Source organism: Dama dama, chromosome 9, assembly GCF_033118175.1.
Source record: "Dama dama isolate Ldn47 chromosome 9, ASM3311817v1, whole genome shotgun sequence".
NCBI classification, from domain to species: Eukaryota; Metazoa; Chordata; class Mammalia; order Artiodactyla; family Cervidae; genus Dama; species Dama dama.
In genome coordinates, this window is record NC_083689.1 from 27,733,358 (window position 1) to 27,758,903 (window position 25,546).

General features: G+C 36.4%; 1 protein-coding gene across 1 annotated transcript in view; it reads right to left on the bottom strand.

Moving 5' to 3' along the window:
* ADAMTS19 (ADAM metallopeptidase with thrombospondin type 1 motif 19) overlaps positions 1 to 25,546 on the bottom strand; it is a 250,761-nt gene that overhangs the window by 27,963 nt on the left and 197,252 nt on the right. The window contains exons 17-20 of the mRNA XM_061150851.1: positions 19,453 to 19,610; positions 15,080 to 15,233; positions 5,658 to 5,793; positions 548 to 752 (exon numbers count right to left, since the gene is read on the bottom strand). Of these exons, the coding sequence (XP_061006834.1) occupies positions 548 to 752; positions 5,658 to 5,793; positions 15,080 to 15,233; positions 19,453 to 19,610 (653 nt within the window). The remainder of the gene's footprint in view (positions 1 to 547; positions 753 to 5,657; positions 5,794 to 15,079; positions 15,234 to 19,452; positions 19,611 to 25,546) is intronic.

A 25,546-nucleotide genomic window follows, 5' to 3' on the forward strand; every position in this document is an offset into this window, starting at 1 on the left:
AGGTAGTGCTGAGGTCAAATCTCAGGTCCAGCACTTAAGAGGACTTTGAGTAAACTAACTTCTCTGAGCCCAAGTACTATAAAATGTGAAACTTAACTTTTCTGCATTGGTGATTAAATATCAAAAAGTTACTAAAGATGAGGTAAAAACAGAATCCCTGTTCACAAGAAATGACTGTTAAGTGTTAATGTCCTTTCTTCTTTCTCTTCTAAATGCTCAGAGATATACAATGAGTCATTGTGTATTTTCAAATGTGCCCACTATAGAGTATACTTATGACACAGAAATAAAAAATCTGGATTCTAAAATGTGCATAATATATGCTCGTGATTACGTTATGATATTCACAGTATAAAGAGTAAATCTGTTTTTTCCTACTTTCAAAATTATTTGTAATGAATGTATTCCTTTTATCACCAGAAAAATCAACAAACAGTATTAAAACTGCCATGCAGAGAGACTCTGATTTTGATACAATACAAGCTTATACAGGCTAAGAGTCAGAAAGGCAGAAGAAAACAGAGAAGCATCGGGACAGAGACCATACCTCGGACCACACGCCCGCCTCCCACACAGTCATGCAGTCTTGGCCCTCGCAGCGCTGGGCGGAGGCCGGCTTTGGCCCTGCGCAGTCCCTCTCCCGGGCTCTGGTCAAGGTTCCATTGCTCAGCTGTTGGGTACAGGCTACTTGTCTGCTCTGCATCCCTTTTCCACAAGTTCGTGAACAGGGGGTCCATTCTGTCATCATCCATCTGAAAGTAAAGCAAGAGTCAGTGAGACAAACTAAAAGATATCTACTTACTGTATATTTTGACATGGCTAGAATTAGCAGAATGCTATACATTAAGTTTATACCACTGTATTTTTTTTTAAACTAATATTTGAGTTTTTTCCTACGACACCAAGGCTTTCTATTGCTTTAAATTCTCCATACTTCTTATCTCAGAGCCTTGCTTTTATTAGAATCTCAAAGGACTTATCAGACCCAGGCCCTGTCATCTTGCATGCTTTGCTGGCTACTGCCTGTCCTATTGCCATATTGAGGGATCTAACAAGAATAAAACTGCTAACATATATGAGTTTGTTCCTATTCTCTGCATTTCGAACCTTCACAATAACCCTACCTGTTAAGTGCTAAACTTCTGTGGCCATTTACAGAAAGGGAAACTGAGGCAAGGGGAGGTGTAGTGACTTCTGTAAGGTCACAAGGTTTGGAGTCAGAAACTGAAATGAGACTGCAGACTACCTCACAAGGGGACACGTGCAGGTATTAGCAAATAAAAGAAGCCTGTCTTGGAGAACCCCACTTACCTGGGGGAAGCAATCACTAATGTATTATGCCCATCACCTGCAATCAGATTTTTGTGTCTGGGGAGTACCCTCCAGGTAGAGCCAAAGTCGCTTCTTTAGGCTAGCTGATATCTTCTTACAGTGTGATCACTGGCATCGAAGTGACAGGCTACATGCAAAGTGAGCTGATTTTAGAGGTTCTCAGGAGTCCAATATTATTCTCAGATTTCATGGATTCAGCCAATTGCCATGTACTTTAATACATAGATGAAGATCCTCTTTCCAAACCACCATTATGGGCAGTGATACATCTCTATGCCACTTCCATTTCTAATGAACTGGGATCAACCCTAGGGGCCATTCATACAAACACCTCCCCAAATTTATTTCAGGAAGGAACCAAGGCCTATGACAGAAAAGTGATTCATAAAATTTGGTATCTACATGATTCCTGTCAAAAAAAAAAAAAAAAAGCTCTCTGGGCCTTTCAGATTATTTGATAACCTTATAGGAGAATTTTGGGCTTCCCAGGTGGCGCTAGTGGGAAAGAACATGCCTGCCAGTGCAACCCGTATAAGAGATACGGGTTCAGTCCCTGGGTCGGGAAGATCCCTTAGAAGAGGGCATGGTAACCCACTTCAGTGTTCTTGCCTGGAGAATCCCATGGACAGAGGAGACTGGTGGGCTACAGTCCATAAGTTCACCAAGAGTCAGGCATGACTGAAGCGACTTAGCACACATGCACGCAGGGGGATTTAAACCCCTACTAAATGATCCACATACCACCACAGCACAGCGCAGGGCAGTCAGAAGCCATGACATCATGCTGGGGTCCTCACTATCCATATTCATGAAACAATACTTAGCAGCTGCTAAGTTTCCATGTTTCTCATTTGTTAGTGTTTATTATTATAGTGTCTGACATACAAAAGGCATTCAGCATGTAGTATGTTCTATATATATATATATATATATATATCAGAGTGTATTTATAAAAATTTATTCTTATATTTCTCTATGTTTATCTTTCACTTGTTTAGAACATAAACCATATGCTCAACTGGCTTCTTGACCTTTCTATTTCACCTTATGGGACTTATTTATGAAGTATCCACAGCCTAGATCCTTAACATTCAGGTCCAAGACCCTTCCTCCTAGAGTACTTTTGCCATCTATCCCACAAGGACTCTGCTATCCTCTGCCCTCTGTCACCTGGCTTGTGGCAATGCTCCAAAGTTTGAGAAGTCACATGCTCATGCCACCTAGTTTTTGCATCTGTATAATGGCTCAATCCTAAATGAGTCTATGCTCCTATTTCTGAAAAAGAAGAAAACATCACAATAACATTTGCACTCCAATACTGCCTCTAAGAAAGTTCCTGTCTGCTCGTCTACCAAGTATGATGCAGACCTACCAGTTTGCTATGGAGTCCCCTAGTGGATTTTTCCTAAAGTGAATATTTATCTTCCAAGTTTATTTCAGTTTCTGCTTCATCTTTCCCCACAAGAATACCTAGGCTATAAGAACAATATAAACCCATCTATATGTCTTGCCCCTAAACTAGGGAACCAACCATGGAACTACAGAAGACAGTACTGAAAAAGAAAGTATTTACAATTTCATGAAATCTCAAATTTTTAAAATAAAATAAAATTTAGAGGTCCATAGTGCAATGATAAAAAGTCACATTTTTTCATTCCTTAGAAAACTCCTGAAAAATAAGAACAAAAATATGTAACATATCGTAGTGAAGGAAAACATTTTGTATCTTAGAATTCATCTAATTTGGAATTATCTCATTTTCTTATCTGCAAGACTACTGCTTACAAAGCTAGTGCATCAATATATTTTACATATGGTACACAAGGTTACATCAGCCTATTTGGTGACTTTTTCAATAAATGTCAATAGCAATCAGAATGTTTCTCACCACAGTGGGGGAAAAAAGCAAGAGGAATGAAAGTTGTGCTATGGCAATAAGTCTTGGCAAGTTTTCCTGTGATGATTCCTCATAATTGCCGCATCCATTTCTTGTTTTTCAATATTTTGGTTAACCTCACTGACATTGCTTCCTGGTGGTTTAAAATACACCACCTCCTTTTCCAAGGGAAAGTAGACAATGATCTCTAACAAAAAGAGAGATTCCAGTCTCCAGCTGAAAAAATTTTTCACTCAGAAATGTACCGGCCTTTTAAAACTATTCATTTTACTAAGTCATTATTCAAGGCATTTTCCCCTAAGATAGCTGAGGTCAGTGAATGAACAATAACTGGCATGTACTGTACTCTCCAATTCTTCACAGACCCAGTATGGAAGTGACAAAATGCTCTAGAGTCCTCAAATCCAGCCCATTCAACGTTCCTGACAGACCAGAAAAAACCACTGCTCTTTGACCCAGATGGCGAAGCTATATGGTATATACAAGAAATGATGTTTTGAAACATTTTAATAAATTATTTAACACAAGGTAAATTAGCATTTGATGTCTATTAAAAGGGATAAAAACGAAAAAGATAATTCTTAGGAATAGTAATAATAACAAAAAATCCAAGTTCTTTAGCTGACAAGGCAAACGTTAAAAATTCAGCTTCTCCAAAAAAAAAAAAAAAAAATTCAGCTTCTGTATCTATGTGCTTAGCAATGAATGAAAAAAGAACCAAGGACCTGACTCTAAGCAACAATATTTCCCTAGGTCACCCTTTCTGTTGATTAGTACCCTGCCTTACAAAAACACTTAATTGGTTCACCCACGGAGTTAGGATTAAAAGAATATAGTCTGGCTGGAGCAAAGGAACTGTTAAACATGACTGAAAGTACTTTAGTATACTTTTTTCTTTTGGATATTCTTTTACATATTAATCTTCTATTCTCTAGGGGCATATTTTTCCCTGTCAGGGAGGAGGGCAGGACTGTTAAGAGCATGAATGCAAAGGAAAGAAAGAGCAGTAATCAGCTTCTGATACCGTAAATATACTGAGTCTACAGAAAAGCAAGTCTTGAAATTTCAGCTTTGTAGAGGAAGACAAGATTATCTAAATTCTTTTAAGCTCTCATTAACATAGCATGAGCCAGATATGGAGAGTTTTGCAATAAGCCAGAAACAGAGGGAACTCGGATACAGTGCTACATCTGATGGGGGAAGGTGGAGGGGAAAAGAGAAACCAGAAGAACGGAACATTAGCCTGTGTGACACTAATTCCCAGAGAGATTACTGAAGACAGAAAAAGCCTAAATATAGTTAATTGGCAGCTCTCCTGCTCCTTCTCCTTTAGCTCCCCATACATTGTGGGGTAGGTCACAAGGAAGATTATCTTAGACAGCGTCCCAAAGCTACGAGTTCTCTGAATATCCGAGTTGCAGGATGTATACATTCACTATGACTCCACTGCAGAAACTGCTGGGACAGATCAATCATTTGACTCCCTAAGAATTCATGGATGCACCCTAACTCACTGAGCTTCAACAAATCTCTGAGTGTCAGGACAGAACAAAAGTCTCTGTCTCCAGATTCTAGAGAAATCAACCCCGTCTCAGACTCTTTTTCACTCTATCCTTCAAAGCTGTGAGGCTGAGTGACACTGGGGCCGAGTCCCACTCAAGCCTGACATCAATTTTTATATGGGACCACAGTGATTTTTCAGGAGCCCTGTGCCAGAAATCATTCTGCACAGACTCATGGCAAGCATGCTCCAAAACCATGCTTAGGTTCCATTCACCCATCTCTGCTGGTTACTAAGGGGTATCCTTCCTTCTACATCACTTTAAGCTGCTCAGCATGGCTGTTCTATCCCCTGCTCATGGGTTTCTTGCCTGCTTTGTTGCTTATTACTCACTGAGAAAGTCACAGGGGACAAAAGGAACCAATTTTCTAATAACTAGGACCCAGGTCAGGAATCTGGTGATCAGAGATCAAGAATCAAATAGCTTGTCTCTGGGGCAAAGAAGTGAGAATCTAACCTTGGGGGCCAGAAGGACCAAATGCCCTCACTGTTGTGTCAAGGACTGGGTCCTGGTCAGTCCCACTTTAGTTTATATCATCATTGGCAGGTCCTAACATATCATTTTGGAGAATTTAGGAACTGAATAGTTGAATTCAGCCAAATAACTAGATTTCTGAAGAGGTGACCAGCAGGTTACCAAATAATTTTAATTACTCCTTCCTTATTCAGTTAGAAGTTGTTTTCACACTGTGAACAATAGATACAGTGGACATCAATCCTAGTCTTGCTTCTCCAACACTCGTTCCATAGAGTTGATTACCCTCCTTTCTTAGACCTTGCTTATTTACAGCCTTTCATTTTGGTACACAACACACCGCACGGCTTTTAAGAAACTGTGATTCTTTAATGAGTGGTGAGACAGTTTACCTTGTTTGGCATGGCTGTTCATTGCACTTGCGAATCTGTGGCTCTGGCTTTGTTAAGTACTTGCATTTCTTGTTATCCACAATGCTGATATTTTTGTTCATGATTTTTGTGCAAGACACTGTTGTTTTCCTTTCTCCTGAAAAGAGCAAATAAACATAAAAAGAAATGTTATAGGCCTCCATGCAATGGACTTAGGAGGTATTCTTAGGCTTGTACTTTTCATATTTTAAACAAATTTTAGATTACATCAATGAAGATGATATTATTTATAATTTGCAAAACAAAATGTATCTCTAGGCTTAAGCAAGATGAACAATAATTTTTTTAATTGTTAGCAAATGGCAAGTTTTATAATACAAAAAGATTATGGTAGCATACGTTTGTAAGACATTAAAGATATTTATAAAGGATGATATCATCTTTTAGCATTCAGTGGTGGAAAGCTGTATTTTTATAAAGTCTCTGTGTTGTCACAAAAGCACATAAACAGCCATATAAACATGTGAACATTTTATCATCTGGCTGTACACCATCAGGGGTAGGTTTTACAAGATAAGCTTATTTCAAGTATAACTCAAATCTGTTTTGCCACTTTTGGTGAAGAACCCAAGAAATCCTCATTCCCTAATGATTATCCTGTTCTCTAAGAAAAACCATGGTAGTTTTCCCATTTTTCACCAGATTTCAGAAAATGGGCTTTTCTCCTTTCTCTGGTAAGATGAGGTTTGATTATAAGATGAGGTTTGATTATAAGAAGTTTGATTATATATGAAGATGAAGTTTTGATTATAAGTTTGATTATGAAGTTTGATTATTTGTATGTGATAATCATTTTGCTCAGAACCTTGTAAGCACTCTTACTGGACAACACTTTTATTATTTCATCTTACACTGAAAAAGCCAACTACACATGTGCTGATTCTGTTTTCCTAAAACAGTCTAAATATCTGTATAGGATTTAATAATCTAATGTAACTTGTTGGACCCTATAAAAATAATTAAATCAGTCAATAACTGTAAAGCCAGACAGGTCATGAAGGATTAAGGAAAAAAAAAATCACAAGTCTTTGTGTCACTATTGAAAGGCCCATTAGTTAGGGTCCTATGACTGTCATGCAATAATAATTAGGAAACTCAGAGAAGCAGAAATGACTTACAATGTTAAGTTTTCTTCACAGAGAAAACCGGCCTTACTAGGTAGCGGTTCCCTAAATGTGAGAACTCAGGAGATTTTTGGTCAACATCTACCTAGTTTCCCTGTGCTTTAGGTACTGTTTTATGACCTGACCTATGTATTAAATAGATATTACACAAATGTTGTATAATGCTAGCATAAGTATGTATTATTTCCACATGACAATGATGCTTACCTAAAAGCAGGATTAAAATAAATGTTGCTTTTTAGAAATATTTGTTTTAAAATCGAATTTAAAACCTCATAGTCATAAAGCACTCTTTTACAGAATAGATGGAGTTGTCTAAATTAATTTAAATTTAATGCTTTTCACAACCGTGGCACAGAAGGATGACAGACAGACAATGTCCAGAAAGCTTTTGCTGAAATTCACTGTAGTCACGGAATGAATAACTCAGAGTTAATTATACTGCATTTTTTCCTTTACTCAGAAAGCGTCTAACTTTAGTTATGCTGGCCCAGAGGTGACATACTGAGCTAATGACAAAAATCTTTCAAGTACTGATATATCAAAAGAGATACAGGTATTGGCACCAATTCATGGAGTGCCTTACTAGTGTTCTAACGAAGTATGAAGCTGTGTGAATAAGACTTGGGACATTTCCATCCACACTGTAGCAAATAAGCTCACATCGTAAGTTTTTTGGCAGACAGAAGAGGGTTTAGCCCTACTTTTAAAAAATTTCATTGAACAAAAACAAAAGAATCAAGGGGGAAAAAAAATAATGCTCAGCTACAGGCACATTATGCCTATGAAAATACAACCAGGGTCCTAAAGCCATATGGAAATGTTATTGTTTGATTTTTTCTTTTATATATTTTTATGTCCCAGCCAACACAGGAAATTTCCATTCTAGCATCTAATAGCAGTATTTACAATACATCCAATACTGTGGAACCAAGGGACGAACAGAAAAGTGATGAAGTAACTGGCCTTATGCCTGAATCTTGAGTAGACGCAAGCTGTTGACAGAGTATTATTTGCTTTATGGCAATTAACTTCATCTCTGGGTCATTCCCACTAAAAAATTATTTAGGAAATATGTTTTGATGTTCTAAATTAATTATAAACAAAATACAAATAACCATTATGAATTCATCTTATCACCAAATTTGGGCAAAATTTAAAAAGGAAGGGTAATTTTTATTTACTGATTCTTTGTTCTCTGAAGACAGTTAACAAAAACTAGATATTATGTTGTGTTCCTTCTTTTCCAGTCTCAGAGATAACCTGTTATTTTTTCTATGATATGTATTTAATCCATAAAATGGCTATTTTTAATAGAACTCTATTCTACTCAGGTAGATCACATTTCTAAAACCTGCATCATGTATGTGGAAACAGTTTGAGGAGTAGGTTGAATTTCAGGACACAAAACTGAACTTCTCTACATGTTATAGGACATTTCAAACTTTTTTTTTGAAAAATTTATGTTTTAATTTTGAAATATTTTTTTACCCACATCTACTTTGGGAAATAAGAGGATCTGAATAACCTTTATCCAGTTCCCTGCGACGGTAATGTCTTGTAAGACTGTAGTAAGCCATCACCATCAAAAGACTAACATTGATATTGTCAAGATGTACAATATTTCCATCCCCACAGGAATCCCTTCAGTTACCCTTTTAGAGCCACATTCACTTCCCCTACCATCCGCCAGCCAGTTAAGTCCTGGCAACTACTAGCCTGTTCTCCATTCCTATGATTTTTTTCATTTCAAGAATGTTTTGAAAATATCATACACAGTGTATAACTACTGGGGACTGATATTTTTTTCAACACAGCATGATCCCTTTGGAGGCTCATCTTCATTGTTATATCAATCATTTGTTCCTTGTTATTGCCAACCGGTAATTCCTGCTGTGAATGGACCACAATTTATTCAACATATCATCCATAGAAAGGTAAGTACATTCCAAAGTTTTTACTAAAATTTGGGAACTCTATATGAAAGACACTATATGTATTCATTTTCTTCACAATTTTCTCTTAAAATTTTTAATTAATATAGTTGCTATTAAACTAAAAATGACTAGCAAGCAACTAAGCCAAAAGTAAAAATAATTAAATGAGGAAGAAGGTCTTTCTCTGAGTAGAATGTAGAATGCTGCTTATTTTTCAAGCATACATTTTTTAACTTGAGTAGCTTCTAAAATCATGTCATGTCCTTTTATTCTTAGTCATTCTTTTTACATTTCTATAAAACATTTTTCCCCACAAGGTTTGGGCTTAGCATTAATAGGACAATTTCATTTTTATTTTAATGAAAAAAATATATTCTGTATTGCTCCTAACACTCAATAAATAAGCCAATCTGATCTTGTCACTTCCATACACACAAATATTTTAATGGTATCCCCTTAACTTTTAAGTTAAATTTAACTTGAGTGCCTAATACTTTAACTGATCTGGCCTCTTTGTCTCAGAAAACAGGAAAGAGTTGCTGTCTTTGCTTTGCTTTCCTGTTAATAAGCAAAAAAATGAAACAAGTGATGTGGGCTTCACTTTCCCTTCTTTTTACTGTTCCTCTTCAAGCAGATCCAGTAGAGGTTAATTTAACACCACATCTTTCTGCTAAGGAAGCTGAATGTCTGCACCCTTATGTGTGAGGAGCTGAGGGCAGGGAATATCAGGCTCATTTTACGGAGGGGCAAACTGAGGCTAGATAAGTGAAAAGACCTGTTTGTTCTCTTATTAAGAATATCAAACAACTTCATATCTGGTGTGTAATTCATTAGTCTTTATATTGTGAGTGCCTAACACCTTCACAAACTGGCTTCTACTTTTTTTGTCAAATAATTTCCCACAGTTTGAGTCTCATTATTTTGCACCTGACTAATAAACATTCTCATTAACCCCAGGGACTTTGCACTTATGCATATCCCTGGAAGGCTTTCTACAGCTCTCGGTACATACTCTGTATGGCGCTTTTATTATTATCTAACCCCTACCAGGGAGGACAGTAAATTCTCTAAAAACAGAAAGCACTCATCTCTGAATCATCCAGCAAAAGTAAAAGTACAGTCAGTATTGGTAAAGGGATCACTAAATGAAATATAAACATGTAATTCAAGCCCAAAGCACTTGCCACAGTTAAGAGGTTCATCTCAACACCATGTTTCCTAAAACGGTAAAAAATCATTCGCAAACTCAGTGACCAATTATGGGGAATAATCATATAAAGCAAATCAAACAAATGGATTATCATTTAGGTGTTACAATTCAAATTTATAAAGAGTTTACAAGAATATAAATGTTCCTAGTAATTTAAGTAAAGAAAGTAGGACATGAAATGACATGAAATATTATTGAATCCAAATAATGCAAAGAAGAGCAAATATATATTTGGGTGCATGTTCTTTGGCTAATAACATTTACATTGGTACAGGCAAAGTGCCTGTGAAAGGGAAAAACAGAAAAAACCCAGCACCCTTAATAAGATACAGGCATCTGTATACTGAGATAGTTCCTGAATTTGGACCCAAAGGCTTGGATGCATCCAGGGACTCTGGCCATGGCCAAGGAGAGCCGTGTCTAGAGGATATCACAATACAAGGCTAATGGCATAAAAGTCGTAAGTTAGCAGGATTTGGATTAATGTGAAGAATGTGGAATGTTGACTTGTTTTTTCCCATTCAAAGTGTATCTGTTCAGATTTTCTAAAAGCATATTTAACTCTTCATTTATTTCAAAACAGGTTATTAAATTTGAGGGCCTTCATTCTAGGTTTTATGTCATTAATTCACCTACTAGATTAAAAATGAGACTTAGAGTAATGCAATTACTGTATGTAGTATGCAGAATGAGGATTTCACAAAAAAACCTTAAGATATTATGGAATTATAGATTGCTGCTGCCTCTGAAGATCAAGATCATTTCAAACAGCCTTTTGTTAAAAAAAAAAAAAAATCCTTTATCCACTGACCTGTACTTTGAGGTGCCAAAATAAATTTAAAACATTCCTTCAAAGATTTTTTTAGATATTTTTAGAACACCAATGCAAAGTAAATATTTACTTCACAAATATGTTTTAAGATGTTTGAAAATAAAAGGACCAATATCAATAGTCAATGCTGAAGTACAAAGTGACACATCTATTTGGAGTTTTCTAGGAGTATGATTTGAATTTGACAAGATTGTCATGAAAAGTGTACATGTTAAAAACTGCTGGAAAAATTTACTTAAGATCACCAGCATTACTATATAAAGTAATATTTACTAGTAAAATACTAAAGTAATATTTCTTCTCAAAGAGGAAAAATTTATATCTCAGGCTTTTCTTATAATAACATGTATCAATAAATTAATAGACATGCATAATAAAGGAATTCTAACAGGTTATTTTAAAACTTAGAGATACTGATATAAAAGATCATGATAATAAAAATTGAGCTACTGGAAACTAGGTATTTTAAAAAAAAATTTCTTGTTCCCACTTATTGCTGGAATGTAGTTCCTTAAAAATGTGTTAAAAAAAAACATAACACCTTATGTTAAACACTGAAATTATATACTGCCCCATGATACTTTATTTGCTCTTTTTTGCTTAATATGCCTATGAAGTAGAATAGTCTTATTATTCTTTGCTGCTGAAGATAAATTTTGCCTGAATCTGTTTCCAATGTTCTGTGCTTTGAACTTACTTTCATTTAATTCATGAATATGCTGAAAGGTTACAAAGCTCTTTCTGGCTATAAAATCGACAAAACAGAGTCAGAAATGATGCGATTCTTGAAACCCTGTCCATCCACTTTATTTATGAACTGCAAAGGAAAATAATATCCAAATGCCCAGAAACATTTTGGCACTGAAATGAATATACATTCTATTAACATAGTCAGAGATAATTGAAAACTGTTGACTAAATACAATGGAAGGGAATACATGTAAATCCATGGCTGATTCATATCAATGTATGACAAAACCCACTGGAAAAAAAAAATAATAATAAAAAATAAATAAATAAATAAATACAATGGAACAGACCTGAGAGAGAAGGTCTGTTCAAGTGCAAGTCATATAGAAGTTGCTTATAATTAGGACTTCTATAAAATAAGCCATTTGAAATAAAAGTAAGGACATAGCTAAATTCTTATTTAACAGATTAAATAAAACATCTCTTTGAATCCAAAGAAAACCTATGTAATCTTTTTAAGGGACATGCTATATTTTGTGGGAAGAAATCACTATATCCCTGAGCTGCTCCTGAAGGAAGTGTATGACAAAGAGGAAAGAAGATCTGAACTCAGGAGTCCTGGATTCTAATCTTGGCTCCACTTCCACTGGACATGTGACTTTGGAAAGGCACTTAATCTCTATGCACTTCGATTTTCTCACATTAATAATTACACAGTCATGTTTAAGAATATTTAAAAGCCCTTCTGACTTTGAACCTAAAGTAACTTATACTGAACCTCTATTTATTAAAGCCCGGCAAGTGACAAAAGATATTCCAGGCTGTATGATTTTGGAAAAAAAATTTTAACCCCCCCAAATTTTCTTGTCTAAACTGTAGACTGACAAGTTCTGTTTGTTTACTTCTGAAGCTTTTACTAGACCACAATTACAGCAGAATGAAAAAAAAAATGAGGATAATAAAATTCACTGGGCAAACATTTTCCTGTTTGGAGTCAAATGTAAACAGATTTTAATGACTGCCTTTGAGTGCAGTAATAGGAACCAGCAACATTTTCACTGCACAGCTTCCTCATGACCCACCATGGGATGGTGGCTGGTCATTCTTGTCTGAGTTATACTAAGGAAGAAAGAACTCTGTGGATTTTCACTTTAAATGTTTGTTTCTATCTGTGTTTTGCTTTTTTATGGAGAGGCGATGTGAAGCAGAGCCCCTTAAGTGCAATGGGCCCTGGCATCAGTAAGAAACGGGTGAAGTGGAGGCACAGGAATTTGGGTGTACATGGGAACATGGGCAGGAGAGGACCAGAGGATACAGGATCGAAGTCACATGGTGATAATGAGGCCCTGAAGAAACATGGCCAATGAAAATTTCATTGTGCCAAGGATGACTGCTATAAGCTTTTAAATTGTGACTAGAAATTCTTCTGTTATAATTACTCTATAACCCCCAGGAGCAAAGCCTGCTCTGTATAATCCTCCCCTTCCTGGCCTACCACGTTGCCTTTGCTCTGGGGCTGTGTGTTCCTGGAGTTCCAGAGTTCCAGGGGAGAGTTCCAGAGGTCTGAGTGCTCTAGCAATAGCAGCGACTCCCCTGTCTCTGAAACTCTGGATGTTCCCAGCACCTTTTTCTCCTGTCTCCTGAGGAAACCATTTCTTGCTTTCTCCATGGTCACCAATGGGGTGGCCATTTTCTTGCTTATACTCCATTCTTTTGCATCCAGAGGCAGACCATTCCCCCTTCCTCCTAAACCTACAGCTTTGGGGCAGACCATGCAGTGCAGTCCCCTTCTTGATGCAGCCAAACACCAACCCCTGGATCAATCTCTTTTCACTCTAAGAGTTTAAGCTCCTGGATTATTGTTCTATTTTCTAATACTGCTCCCTATACATTTTTGTTTGCTTTGTTTTTTTAATTTTTTGAACTTTTACTTTTGTATTGGGGTATAGCCAATTAACAATGCTGTGATAGCTTTAGGTGAACTGCGAAGAGACTCAGCCATACATATACATATATCCATTCTCCCCCAAACACCCCTCTCATCCACCCCTCCCACATAACATTGAGCAGAGTTCCATGTACTATACAATAGGTTCTTGCTGGCTATCCAGTAACACAATTCTTTTTGTAATTACCATAGCCATTTGAATGCTTCTTCAACACCGAGGACTCTCAGTTCCAGGCTCTCTTCTTGTCCCAAAGATGTGTCTTTTCATTTCACTGAAGCCACTAACTCTCCTGGTCTTGTTATTACTAATAACTATATCCCCTCTATACTCTCAGTTCTATTTTCTGTCACCATCTCCTGTATTTCTAGCCCTGTTCTTAAGTCTAAAAGTCTTCTGAGTCTAAAAGTTCTTTAACCCCACCAGACCCTAAAATTCATTAGTGCCTCCACCATTTGACTGTCTTTCAAGCCCTTCATATCTTTGCTTTCCTCCATATACAACTAAATTCCATGGTCAATCATTTTCAGCTCCTTACATACAACCTCAGGTCAAATGTATGCTCCTTTCACTATGCTCACATGGCAATTCCGAAACTTACACCACAAGTACATCTCTATTCTATACATACCTGGAGGGTAATGTACCACTCTGACATGAGTGTCAAGCTGAATTCATGAACATCAAGTGGACCATCAATGCTACCACATGGTCAGAACAAGTACTATTTCATTCATTTTCTTCTTCCCTTAAGTGACCACTTCACATTTCCTCTCTTCTCAAAATTCCAACATCTCCTTTTCCACCTTTAGTCTCAGAAAAATGGACTATCTTGATAAAAATATATAGATGCAACCAAAAGGAGTACCACCATAAGTTTCCAACAACTGCTTTTGTTCAAAATACTGTCTTTTCTCCTATTACTAGGCTATCCATACTTCTTTCTGAAGCCCTATCCTATTCCATCCATCTTGCCAACTTCAAACATCACTCCGGAAATGTTTTGCTCTCTCCTTTGCATCACTAGTTTTCTGTTCTGTTCTGTTCTAGAAAACATACACTGGCAAGCAATCATGTATAATTCTCCTTATTAAAAAAACAATAAACTCTTTGACGCATATTCCTCTCCAGCTAACGCCACATTTCTCTGCTTTACTCTTTCAACAAAATTTCCTAAGTTACCTTGAGTCCTTCCTTTAATTCATCACATGCTATTTTCTCTTGAATCCATTCCACTTAGTCTTTTGGTTGCTTATCTTAATATGTTTTGTTGGTTTCTTCTCATCTGACTGAACTCTAAATGACATAGTGTCCCAAGTAAAAATAAAAGTGTATGAATATCATATAACAATCTGCACGATGTACAGGGCACCCCCCATAAGTGTTAATATTGATGAAAAGCAATGCAGTGAGTAATCATACTGAGTGAGATATGTAACAACTGTAAACAGCCTTTAATTCATGCCAGATTTTGCTGCAAAATAGTTCAGGCATTTAGACATGAAATGTGTTTCAAAAAACTTTGAATTTCCAATCCCTCATGGATTTTGAAATTTTAGATAAGAGGTATGGATCTGTCTTAACTGTCAACAGTTAATTGGAAAACAGCTATTTTGGAAGGATAAATAATGAAAAATGCTTCACCTCCTCCACATGTGGCATCGCAATCTTCCCAGCCTGTGTGTGTCCACATAAAAAGGGGTTCCGGTGCTTTGGAGCTCTGATTCTCTGGAGGAGGGTCTGATGGGATGGTGTATTCATAGTGAAGACCATAATTCTGGTCTTGAAACAGCAGCACCTATAATATATACAGAAGGGTTCAAAGCAGACGGATCAAATCAGAGCATATTCAATGTGATGCATAAAACTAAGGATATGGATACCTTAAAATGCTTTTGCTGTGCATGTATGCTGTGCATGTTCCTTTCATACACAGTAGATTTGTGACCTTATCGCTTTAATGCTGAAACTGTCCTACTTCTGTAAACACTGCAGTTATACACTTACCTCTAAGCTAACAATGGCATGAAAAAATAGCCCATTTGAGTGAGATCAGAGATACCATATTATTTTCTCCCAAGTCAATGGGCTACACAGTCTCCCAAAGCATGGTACATGTATGAGATGACTTTAGTAGGGGGGACAGGGACATGTGCCCTACATAACATCAAGATATAACCCACAATCTAGTATCAAATGAAGCCTTTTCATTCATATTAGAAAAATATGAATGATAAGTCCCTGTGTCAATAGAGGAAGAGGACAGAAGGTTTTGGGAATTATTTCACTTCATAAGGGGAAGAGAACTTCTAGGCCAACTGAAGAACAAGAATACTATTCCATGTATGCTTACGGTTAAACTTTAATTTTGGCAAGGTTACTAACTTTTCATTTACAGTAAAGATCATTTCCTTTGAAAAGAAATTTATGTTAAAAAAAAACTTTTAAATGCAAAGTAACTTAATAATGGTACAGTTAGGTACACATATATAAACAGTACATGTATGTAAACAGTATAAATCATAAAGGATGCATGGGAATGGTTGAACTGTGGGTTACACTGAACTAAATCATTAGCAGCAACCAAGTCTGTGATGTTATCCCACAGTACACAATATCAAGCTTAGAACTGCATCATGTGTGGTGCAAACATACATATTTTAAATGAAAGAAAAATACATGAAAAATACTCATTTAAAATAAAAGAATGAATGAGAATATATGTTTCTTTATAAATTCATTTCCATCAAATATGTCAAACAAGCCCAATGGATATATGACGTCTATGGATCTGAGGACTTATGGAAAAGTGAAAGTCACTCAGTTGTGTCTGACTCTTTGAGACCCCATGGACTATGCAGTCCATGGAATTCTCCGGTCCAGAATACTGGAGTGGATAGCCTTTCCCTTTTCCAGGGGATCTTCCCAACCCAGGGATGGAATCCAGGTCTCCTGCATTGCAGGCAGATTCCTTATCAGCTGAGCCACAAGGGAAACCTGAGGATTTAAGGAAGCAATCTATATAACATGATGTGATACATAAAAAATATATATCTAAATTTTAAGTAAAATTCAAATATTAGAGAATTTTGATATTTAATCTATATCAAGATAGTTGTAATGATAGGCTATAGAGTTAACACTTATTGGGGGGAAAAATGAGTTTTTAAGGTTAACTTTTTTTACTTTTTTTCCTTAAGATTTTGCCTCAATATATTAATAGAAATACTATGACACATTTTAATATGTGGGTTGAGGAATTAGTATGATGGCATTATGAATCAACTAGATCAACAACAAAAATAATACTTCTAAAAGTCACATGTATGTAACATGCTGGATACTGATCCTAAGCACATGACAGTGTTTGCTATGACTTTAAATATCTCATTTCATGTTGCTAGTGACTTTTCAGCTCAATAAGCTAAAAAAAAAGGGAGAGAGATGGATTCATCTTGTTTATGAACAGAACCAGACCATTACATGATTTTTAAATCGACGAAATGAACATATAAATAAGTTATTTGTCAACTTATTTAATTACATGAAAACATGTCTGTTTTTCTTAAAAAACTACCTTTTCATTAATAGGACTTTTAATTGTCCTTGAACATCTAATTCCATTATAATAAAGACATTAGTTACAAAATCATTAGCTCTTTCTTAAACCATCTGAATTTGGCAGTATTCTTTGCAAGAAGGAAAGTTACAGCTGAGGGGCACATACTGAAGCATGGCACAGAAGGTATTGCCTTTCAAAGTTCAGTACCGGCTTTCAATCTGTAATAGTCATTAAAGAAAAATATCTTTAGAAGTGCAGTTTCCTTTGGATTACTGAATAAATCCAGGTCACATAGATGCCTTCTTTTAGACATAGTTCACTGACTTTAATTATGTTTCATGCTTCCAGGAAAAACCTTGGTAATTACCAGTCAGATTAAGGATTCTGCAGCAAGGAAACTCCCTCTGCCCAACAGTAAGGTCTCACATACACTGTTTTAAAATTTTGAATTAGAGGCTCACTAAAAGAGCCTCAGTCTTGTTCCATAAAAATATGTAGGTTACACTCATGAAAGGGAGGCAACATGATGGCGTTTTCAGCAACCAAATCATTAAACATATGTTTGTTGTTGATAATGTTGTTATTCTAAGTGACCCAATCATGGAAAGAGCCAGATATTGGTCATATGATGTTTGTTTAGTCATTTTCCCCCCCTCTCTCCAGATGGCAGAAGGCGCAGAGTGGAGTTTCCAATTCAAATTAAAGGATCCAAAGTAACTGTGGGGAGATGAACAAAAACATTATTTAAAGTGTATGCATAATTATGATCCAAAGCTCTCGAGTATAAAGAACTTAGATTTGATCTTTGTATCAGGAAAGGCAGCATGGATGATGGATTAACATCTAATTTATTCAGAGCAGGGAAGCCTGGAGTGCTGCAGTCCACGGGGTCGCAGAGCCAGACATCACTGAATCACAACAACAAAATAACTTATTGGGGGATCCTGAGCACAGTACTTAATCTTTTAAATATTTAGTGTTTTCTAATCTGTAAAATGGAATAATAATAATACATATCACACAGTGTTATTCTGAGGATTAAATGCCATAATGAAGGTAAAGCATTTCTGGACAGGGTCTGCTCTCAGTGCTTGATGAATGGTGTATATTATTACTATTATTAAGATTTTGAACAGAAGGCTTCATGGAACTCACCTCGCTCCCTTTATACATCCCTTCCTTCATGCATTCTTGTTGGTAAAGCCTACTGACTGCAGTTCTACAAAACATTCTTACTTGAAATGTGGTCAGTGAACCAGTAGTAGTGGCAGACCAATGTTCAGTTAACAAGAACAAGAACCTCAGGTGATTTGCAGGCACATTCAACTAGGGAAAAGCAAATGGGCCAATGAGATTGGAACCTCTGGTGCCTAGACTGGCAACACAGATGTCTCCAGCTGAGGACAAATTCAACTTAAACTGTAAGGAGATATTAAACAATGCAGCACATCACACTCCAAATAAACAGTCAGTTGACTGTGTTTTACAGTTGTTTTTATGTGTGGACTCAGAAGTTGAAGTGTGTGAATCTCAGACTTTGCCACCAGAATGAAAAGCACTCTAGCTGTGTAGCCAGTCCTCCGGCTCCTCAGTCATTAGCACTGAACGCCATGACCAAGGACAAAAGGGGCATGTGAACCTGCTACCGGCACGGGTGCAGAGCCTCAGTGTCCTGATTTGTTTGCTCCGAACTCAGACCTGGTCTTCTGCTACAAGGTAAAGAAACTTATTATCCCAAACATTCAAGTTATCATAATTCTTTACAGGAGTCACTTAACCTAGTAAGAACACAAGGGGTAACTGGAAGCCTTGTTAGATAGTTAACAAGTGTTTTCCCCAGGAACCAATACCATTTTTCTCAAGGGCCTTTTGTATAGACTCAGGTGGTACGCATTTCACAGATGTGTGAAATGCGACAGTTTGCCATGCATGCATGCATGGATGCTAAGTCGTTTCAGTCATGTCCGACTCTTTGCGACCCTATGGACTGTAGCTGGCCAGGCGCCTCTGTCCGGGGAATTCTCCAGGCAAGAAAACTGGAGTGGGTTGCCATGTTCCTGACCCAGGGATCAAACCTGTGTCTCTTACGTCTTAACCACTAGCGGCACCTGGGAAGCACTCTAATCTTTACAGACATCTACTCTGATCAGTAAACATATACTTTTAGGGAAAGAGGAACCTTATTGCCTGCTAGTTTACCTCTACTGTGGGCTGAGAATTCCCCAAAACATCATGTCCATTTTTAAAATGTAAAATTATCTTTTAAATTTAAAAATTTCCACTTTTAGCCATCTTGATTTCAAACACACACAAAAAACCCTCTAAAATCCCACCTCTTAAGTAACTTTAAATATCTACTTGACAATCCAAATTTGGAAAAAAGAGAAAGCAAAGTGGGAATGTCCTTTGTCGTAGGAAGCTGATTATGCAATGTTATGGATTCATGCCCTCATACCAGGAGGTGTAAAGGTGTTGTAGTAGGACCTTTGGCGGAGATCTTCTCCCAGAGGCCTCGTCTTACATAATGGACAGTAGTTCCTGCTATGTTGAATGCTCCAGAGTGTTCAATCTTCCAGTCACTGTTAATAGACTGTTTTCCAGTGTCTCGGAGAGCTATAAAGAGGTTACAAAATATTATGAAATTAGCAAGTCAGCATCGTTAATCACTGTCCCTTTTGCATGATTTTGTTAAAAGCATTTCGTGCATTTCTAAACTAAATGGTCAGTACTCCCTAAAGTAAAATAGGAGGCATCTCCACTTTGGGAAAATCTATAATCACAGCAAATGCCACAGGAAATTCTCCTTCTCTCCTAAAGCTGCCCACCACCATAGAGTCACATTTATCTTTGTCTCCTCAAAACTTCCATTGAAAACGTCCATGTGTTATATGTGTTATATGTGTTATAACACTATATGTGTTATACTTATTTTGTCCCGTAGTCATTTATTCTTTAACATATTAAGGCTAGAGTTGTCTGTGTTGTCTATGTAATCATTCTATGAACATCGTGAGGGCTAGTACTTACATCTTATACATGCTCTGTAACTCCCATGCCACCCAAGAAAAGGGTGTGATGACAGAAGGATCATTAAATAGCATGTTAACTAACAGCTCAAAATGAGAGTTATGTTCAACACAAAACAATTCAAATATAACGTGGTGGTTTTAAAAACAAAACTCAGAACCTTTTAACATTCCTAGTTTGTGATTTACTGTGTACAAGAATATATATAAATGCTAGTTCTCACCCATAAACAGCCATCATTTATGTGGAATTGTACAGAATAAATTTGTTTACCTATAATTTTTCTCTTTCTCTGTTTTGACTTGATTTGTGCCACAACTTAAATAAGATGCATAACATGGAAATGAGATTCTATGATAACCATTTAAAATTAAGGATTCCTTCTATTTTTTTTACAAATGATTTTATGTTTTATTTAAGCTTTCAGACACTCTCATATAATTGAATCTCTTTCAAAAACATTTACATGAAGATTCACTGAAAGCTTTTATGTCATTATTCTATGAAAATGTTCTGATAAATTAAGCTAATAAATCTTCCCAATATTATTTGTGCTAATCTCTATTTATGGAACATTTGAGGATTTTTCAACTTTTTTAATATTATGAATAACACTCAGATAAATATACTATACACTAATTATTTGTATATCTGAATATTTCCCTTGGATAGATTCCCAGCTTTGGAATTTCGGAGTAAAAAAACTGACATTTAAAGATTTGAAAAAACAACTGCAAATTGATTTTCATAAAGTTTGCATAAATTTATGCTTTCATAACTGAAGTTATGAAAGTGTACGTTTCTGAACACCTACTTGAAAGCACCTTTATATAATATTTAATAACTAAATAATTGCTTATAAAGCATCAGCTATAAATCAGGGAATATTCAAAATTCTGGGAATTCCCATATGAACAATAGAAATATGTTCTCTGGCTTCACAAAACTAATCAACTAACTGGCAAACCAGACAGTAATCAAGGCATAAGTAATGATTAATAATTATAATTACGCTGAAACTTGTGAGGGAGGAGTCAGGAAAGGCTTGTCTGAAGGATGACATTTATGGAGGACGCTAGCCAGGGGAAAAGAGAAGCACAGGGAGAGTGTTCAAAGCTGAGGGAACTACTAATGCAAAGGTCACCAGCGCAGCGTGGTGTGAAACAGGTAACAAATGTGCAGATGCCACATGTCCTAATGTGGATCATGAACCGATGAGATGAGAGTAGGGAACAGCCAGACTTTACAGGCTGTGTTAATTTTCAGCAGCTTTTTCCTAAGAAAAAAATATATAAAGCTATAAGATTTTGAACAATATTGTGCAGAAAATGGACTTACATAGGACAAATTTGTATAGAGAAGATAAAATACCACACTGACACAGTATCCCACTGGAAAGTAATAGTGGCTTGACTTGACAGTAGAAAGTGAAGAGGAATTCAAGAGTGAAATGGATAAAATAGGCTGATGACTTGGTTGCCCTGGGTGAAAGGAACTGTCAGGGCTGATGCCAGATTTCTAGTATGAGAAACAGTGGTTATGATAGCACATAGATAGGAAAGACCAGAAAAATAAATGATTGAGGAGAAATATCAGGGGTTGAATTTTGAACAATCTAGATTTCTTTTTTAAAAAAAAATCTTTTTTGCTATTGAGGTTAAAGATGTTTTTCATTTGCTTATCAGTTATCTGCCTTTCAAATTTAAAATAATTAAATAAATTATACATTATCTGTTTTTTTCTGGTTAACTAAGAGATTTTTTGGTGTTTTTATTTCCATTATTATGAACACTGTATTAATAAAAGTATTAAAAATTTACCTCAATTTCTACCAAATAATATTTTTCCTACATACTACACATAAGGGGTAATGTTTTTGATGAAATATTAAGCATACATATTTTTAGATGTATGAAAACTATTTAAGTATTAATTTTTCCTTGAATTTTAAACATGAAAAGGAAATATGCTGCCAGAAAACTCTCAACACCTTGCAAATACCTTTTACCAGCTACAAATAGATATACTTCTGATAATGCTAGACTGATTAGAAACTAATGATTTTTCCTAAAAGTTAAAGTATTTCCTTGTATTTCTCTGAGGTCTATTAAATATTCTGAGAATTTTTTTGGTCTAAATTTGTACTAACGACCAGTATAACTTCATTCTTTTTCCTGTCTCTCAATATATATTCAAGGCACTATTATAAAGGAATATTTCCTGAAAATCTCTAATAAAAATGCCTTAAAAATTTTTTGTGGTGACTAAAGCATCATATTGAGACTCAACTGTCTCCTGGAATTCAGCATCCCCTCTTTCCTGAAATGCCACATGGATGTACTTGAAAATCCATACAACTTACAACCTTAAGAACAACCCCATATGCAGATTCAACATTTTGGGTGAGTAGTGTTTCTTGGCTTTTCAATTCATTAGCTTTAAAAATCTGTTTTTTAGAAAATCTATATCTGGCCAAATCTGAATAACTGGTGCTTCACTATCTCTCCCACTGTAAACAACCAGAAAAGTAAGACAATGTATGAAACGATTGCTTCAACGGACAACAGAGGACAGATTCCCCAAGAGGAGGAGACCAAAGGCAACCTCTAAAATTACTTGACTTCTGCCTGATGATACTTTCCAGACCCTAAAGAAAATCAGTCCTGAATATTCACTGGAAGGACTGATGCTTAAGCTGAAGTTCCAATACTTCGGCCACCTGATGAGAAGAACTGACTCATTGGAAAAGATCCTGATGCTGGGAAAGACTGAAGGCAGGAGGAGAAGGGGACGACAGAGGATGAGATGGTTGGATGGCATCACTGACTCGATGGACATGTGTTTGAGCAAGCTCCAGGAGTTGGTGATGGACAGGGAAGCCTGGCATGCTGCAGTCCATGAGGTCACAAAGAATTGGACATGACTGAGTGACTGAACTGAACCACACAGAGGGGTAACTTCAGCAGAGCACAGATAACAAGGGCTTCAGCGAGATGAGGACACAGAGAATGGAGTAAAACTGACTAAGGCAGCTGGAATCTGTTTTATGGAGTACTGGAGAAGAGGGAGTCATACAAAGATGAGCTTCCAACTATCTCATACACTGAGATGGTGTGAGGGACATAACCTAGAGCATCTCATTTATTTATGCTTGCTGTAGAGACCTTTATCCATATTTAACCTGTCACAGCCTTCTATACTCTCATTGGTTGCACTTAACCATCAGCCCTTTCATTTAGCAATTCATATTACTGTTTTTGAGCTCTTAAAAGCCTTTTCCACTTTTGTTTCCTTTGGAGTTTTCCTTAACCTTATAAGTTTACATAATGGCATGATGAAAAGAAATGGGAATAACTGGGCACCTGGCAGAATTTGAGAGAATATAGGGAATATGGGAAGTGGGGTACCTTGTAGTTTGTATCAAGTGTATGCTATTTCAAAATTTTCTTTTTGCTTCCTATTACAGAATTTTGACTACCTTCTAACTTGTAAAACACTATTAACATCAAGAAGCTTTGTATTATACCAAGTATTGGCAACTTAAAGTTCTATAAGAGAACTTTTAAGAGCCACTCTAAAATAACCATTTCGTTGGTTTCATCCTTCATCTACCAAAAATCTTTGTGGTAGAAACTGTCACTGTAGTTTAAAGGAGAATAATCTCAATTTACTTGAACTATTTTTTCTAAATCTTGTGTTTCTATAAATCCTAAATGTCACAGCCTTTAACTGCTGACTGGTGGTTTCGTCGCTAAGTCGTGTCCGACTCCTGCGACCCCACGGACTGTAGCCTGCCAGGGTCCTCTGTCCACGTTAACTGCTGATTATTACTGACTAATTTCTTAAGTAACAAGAAGATGCATTTTTTTTTTCTAAAAGTTCTAGTATTTTTCAAGAAAACAAATGGAGCCATTAACAAACAAAATGCAATTTTTCCCCTAGGATGCAGTAATTAGAAAAAACAACCAAAACAGAAAATATAATTATTACAAAAGCTAAAAAAGAAAAAAAAGAAAATCTGCAAAGGTGTCCCTTTGAGCCTGAAATTAAATACTAAGCTATAAAAAAGTAGAATGAGATTCCTCAAGGTTAGGAAAAGACTAACTATCTAGGACCTACAAACTGCACACCTCCTGGGCTCGTGTAGGGCTGGAAAACATGCATCTTTTGCTATCAGAGTGAAGAGGTCTTACTGAACGTATAAACTCTTCAGAGGAGAACCTAGGAAGGCTGGCAAATTAGAAATAAAGTTGGACGAGGCCTAGAATTAAGGTTCCCTGAAAAGGGAGGATAGGCACAAAAATTATTTGAAGATATAATGCTCAAAATTTTTTCAAATTTTATATAAACCATTAGACTACAGATCTGAAAAGTACACTGGAACTAAAACAGCATAAGCATAAAGAAAGTCATACCAAGGCACAACATATTCAAACTGATGGAACCCAATGATAGGGAGAACAATCTTAACAGTGGCTAGAAAGGAAACAGGAATATTGCATATGGGGGGAAAAGATGTAAGAATTTCCTGGATATACCATTAGAACTAATGCAAGGAAACATAATCTTTAAAGTGAAAAAAAAAAACCCACACAAAATAGTAAATACAGTGAAAATATATTTCAGATATGAACGCAAAGTAAACTGTCAGAAAAACAAAATCTGAGAAATTTTGCTGCCAGCAGACTTGCTCAACAAGAAGTATTAAAGGATGTTCTTCAGGCTGCAAGAACATGGTTCAGATGTAAACAGGTATCTAAGTGAAAGTATGAAGAATGTTGGTGTTGACAAATGTACAAAAATATGCAAATATTTTTTTCACTAATTCTTTTTCATCTAATTGACTATTTGAAACATAAATGATTAGACTGCATTTTGGTGCTGAAAGCAAATATAGAAATAAAATGATTATATAAAATGTAGAAATAAAATGTGTAACAGTACAAAGGAGGGGAGGGAAGCAAGTAAAGAGAAGTACAGTGCTTTAAGGAACTTACATTATATGTAAGGTGACACAATATAATCTGAAGGGAGACTATAATAAATTAAAAATCCATATGGAAAATCCTAAAGCAACAAATGAAAATATAAAACATGAGCTATATGCAGCTAATAAGCAAATAAAGGAGACTAATGGAATACTGAAAAAATACTCCAACAAGTCAGATAAAGAGAAAAAAGAAAAAAGGAATGGAATACATAGAAACATTCAATACATCCACAATTACATTTAAATGTATTTTGAATATTAGTTAAAGGAGAGAGGTTTTCAGGCCCCAGAGCAAAAAGGACTGGCTATTCAATTCGCAAGAATGCACTTTTTGGGGCGGGGGGGGGGGGGGGGGGGGGCTGCTCTGGTGACTCAGAGAGTAAAGAGTCCTCCTGCAGTGCAGGAGACCCGGGTTTAATCCCTGGGTGGGGAAGATCCCCTGGAGAAGGAAATGGCAACCCACTACAGTATCATGCCTGGAGAATTTCATGGATAGAGGAGCCTGGTGGTCTACAATCCATGGGGTCACAAA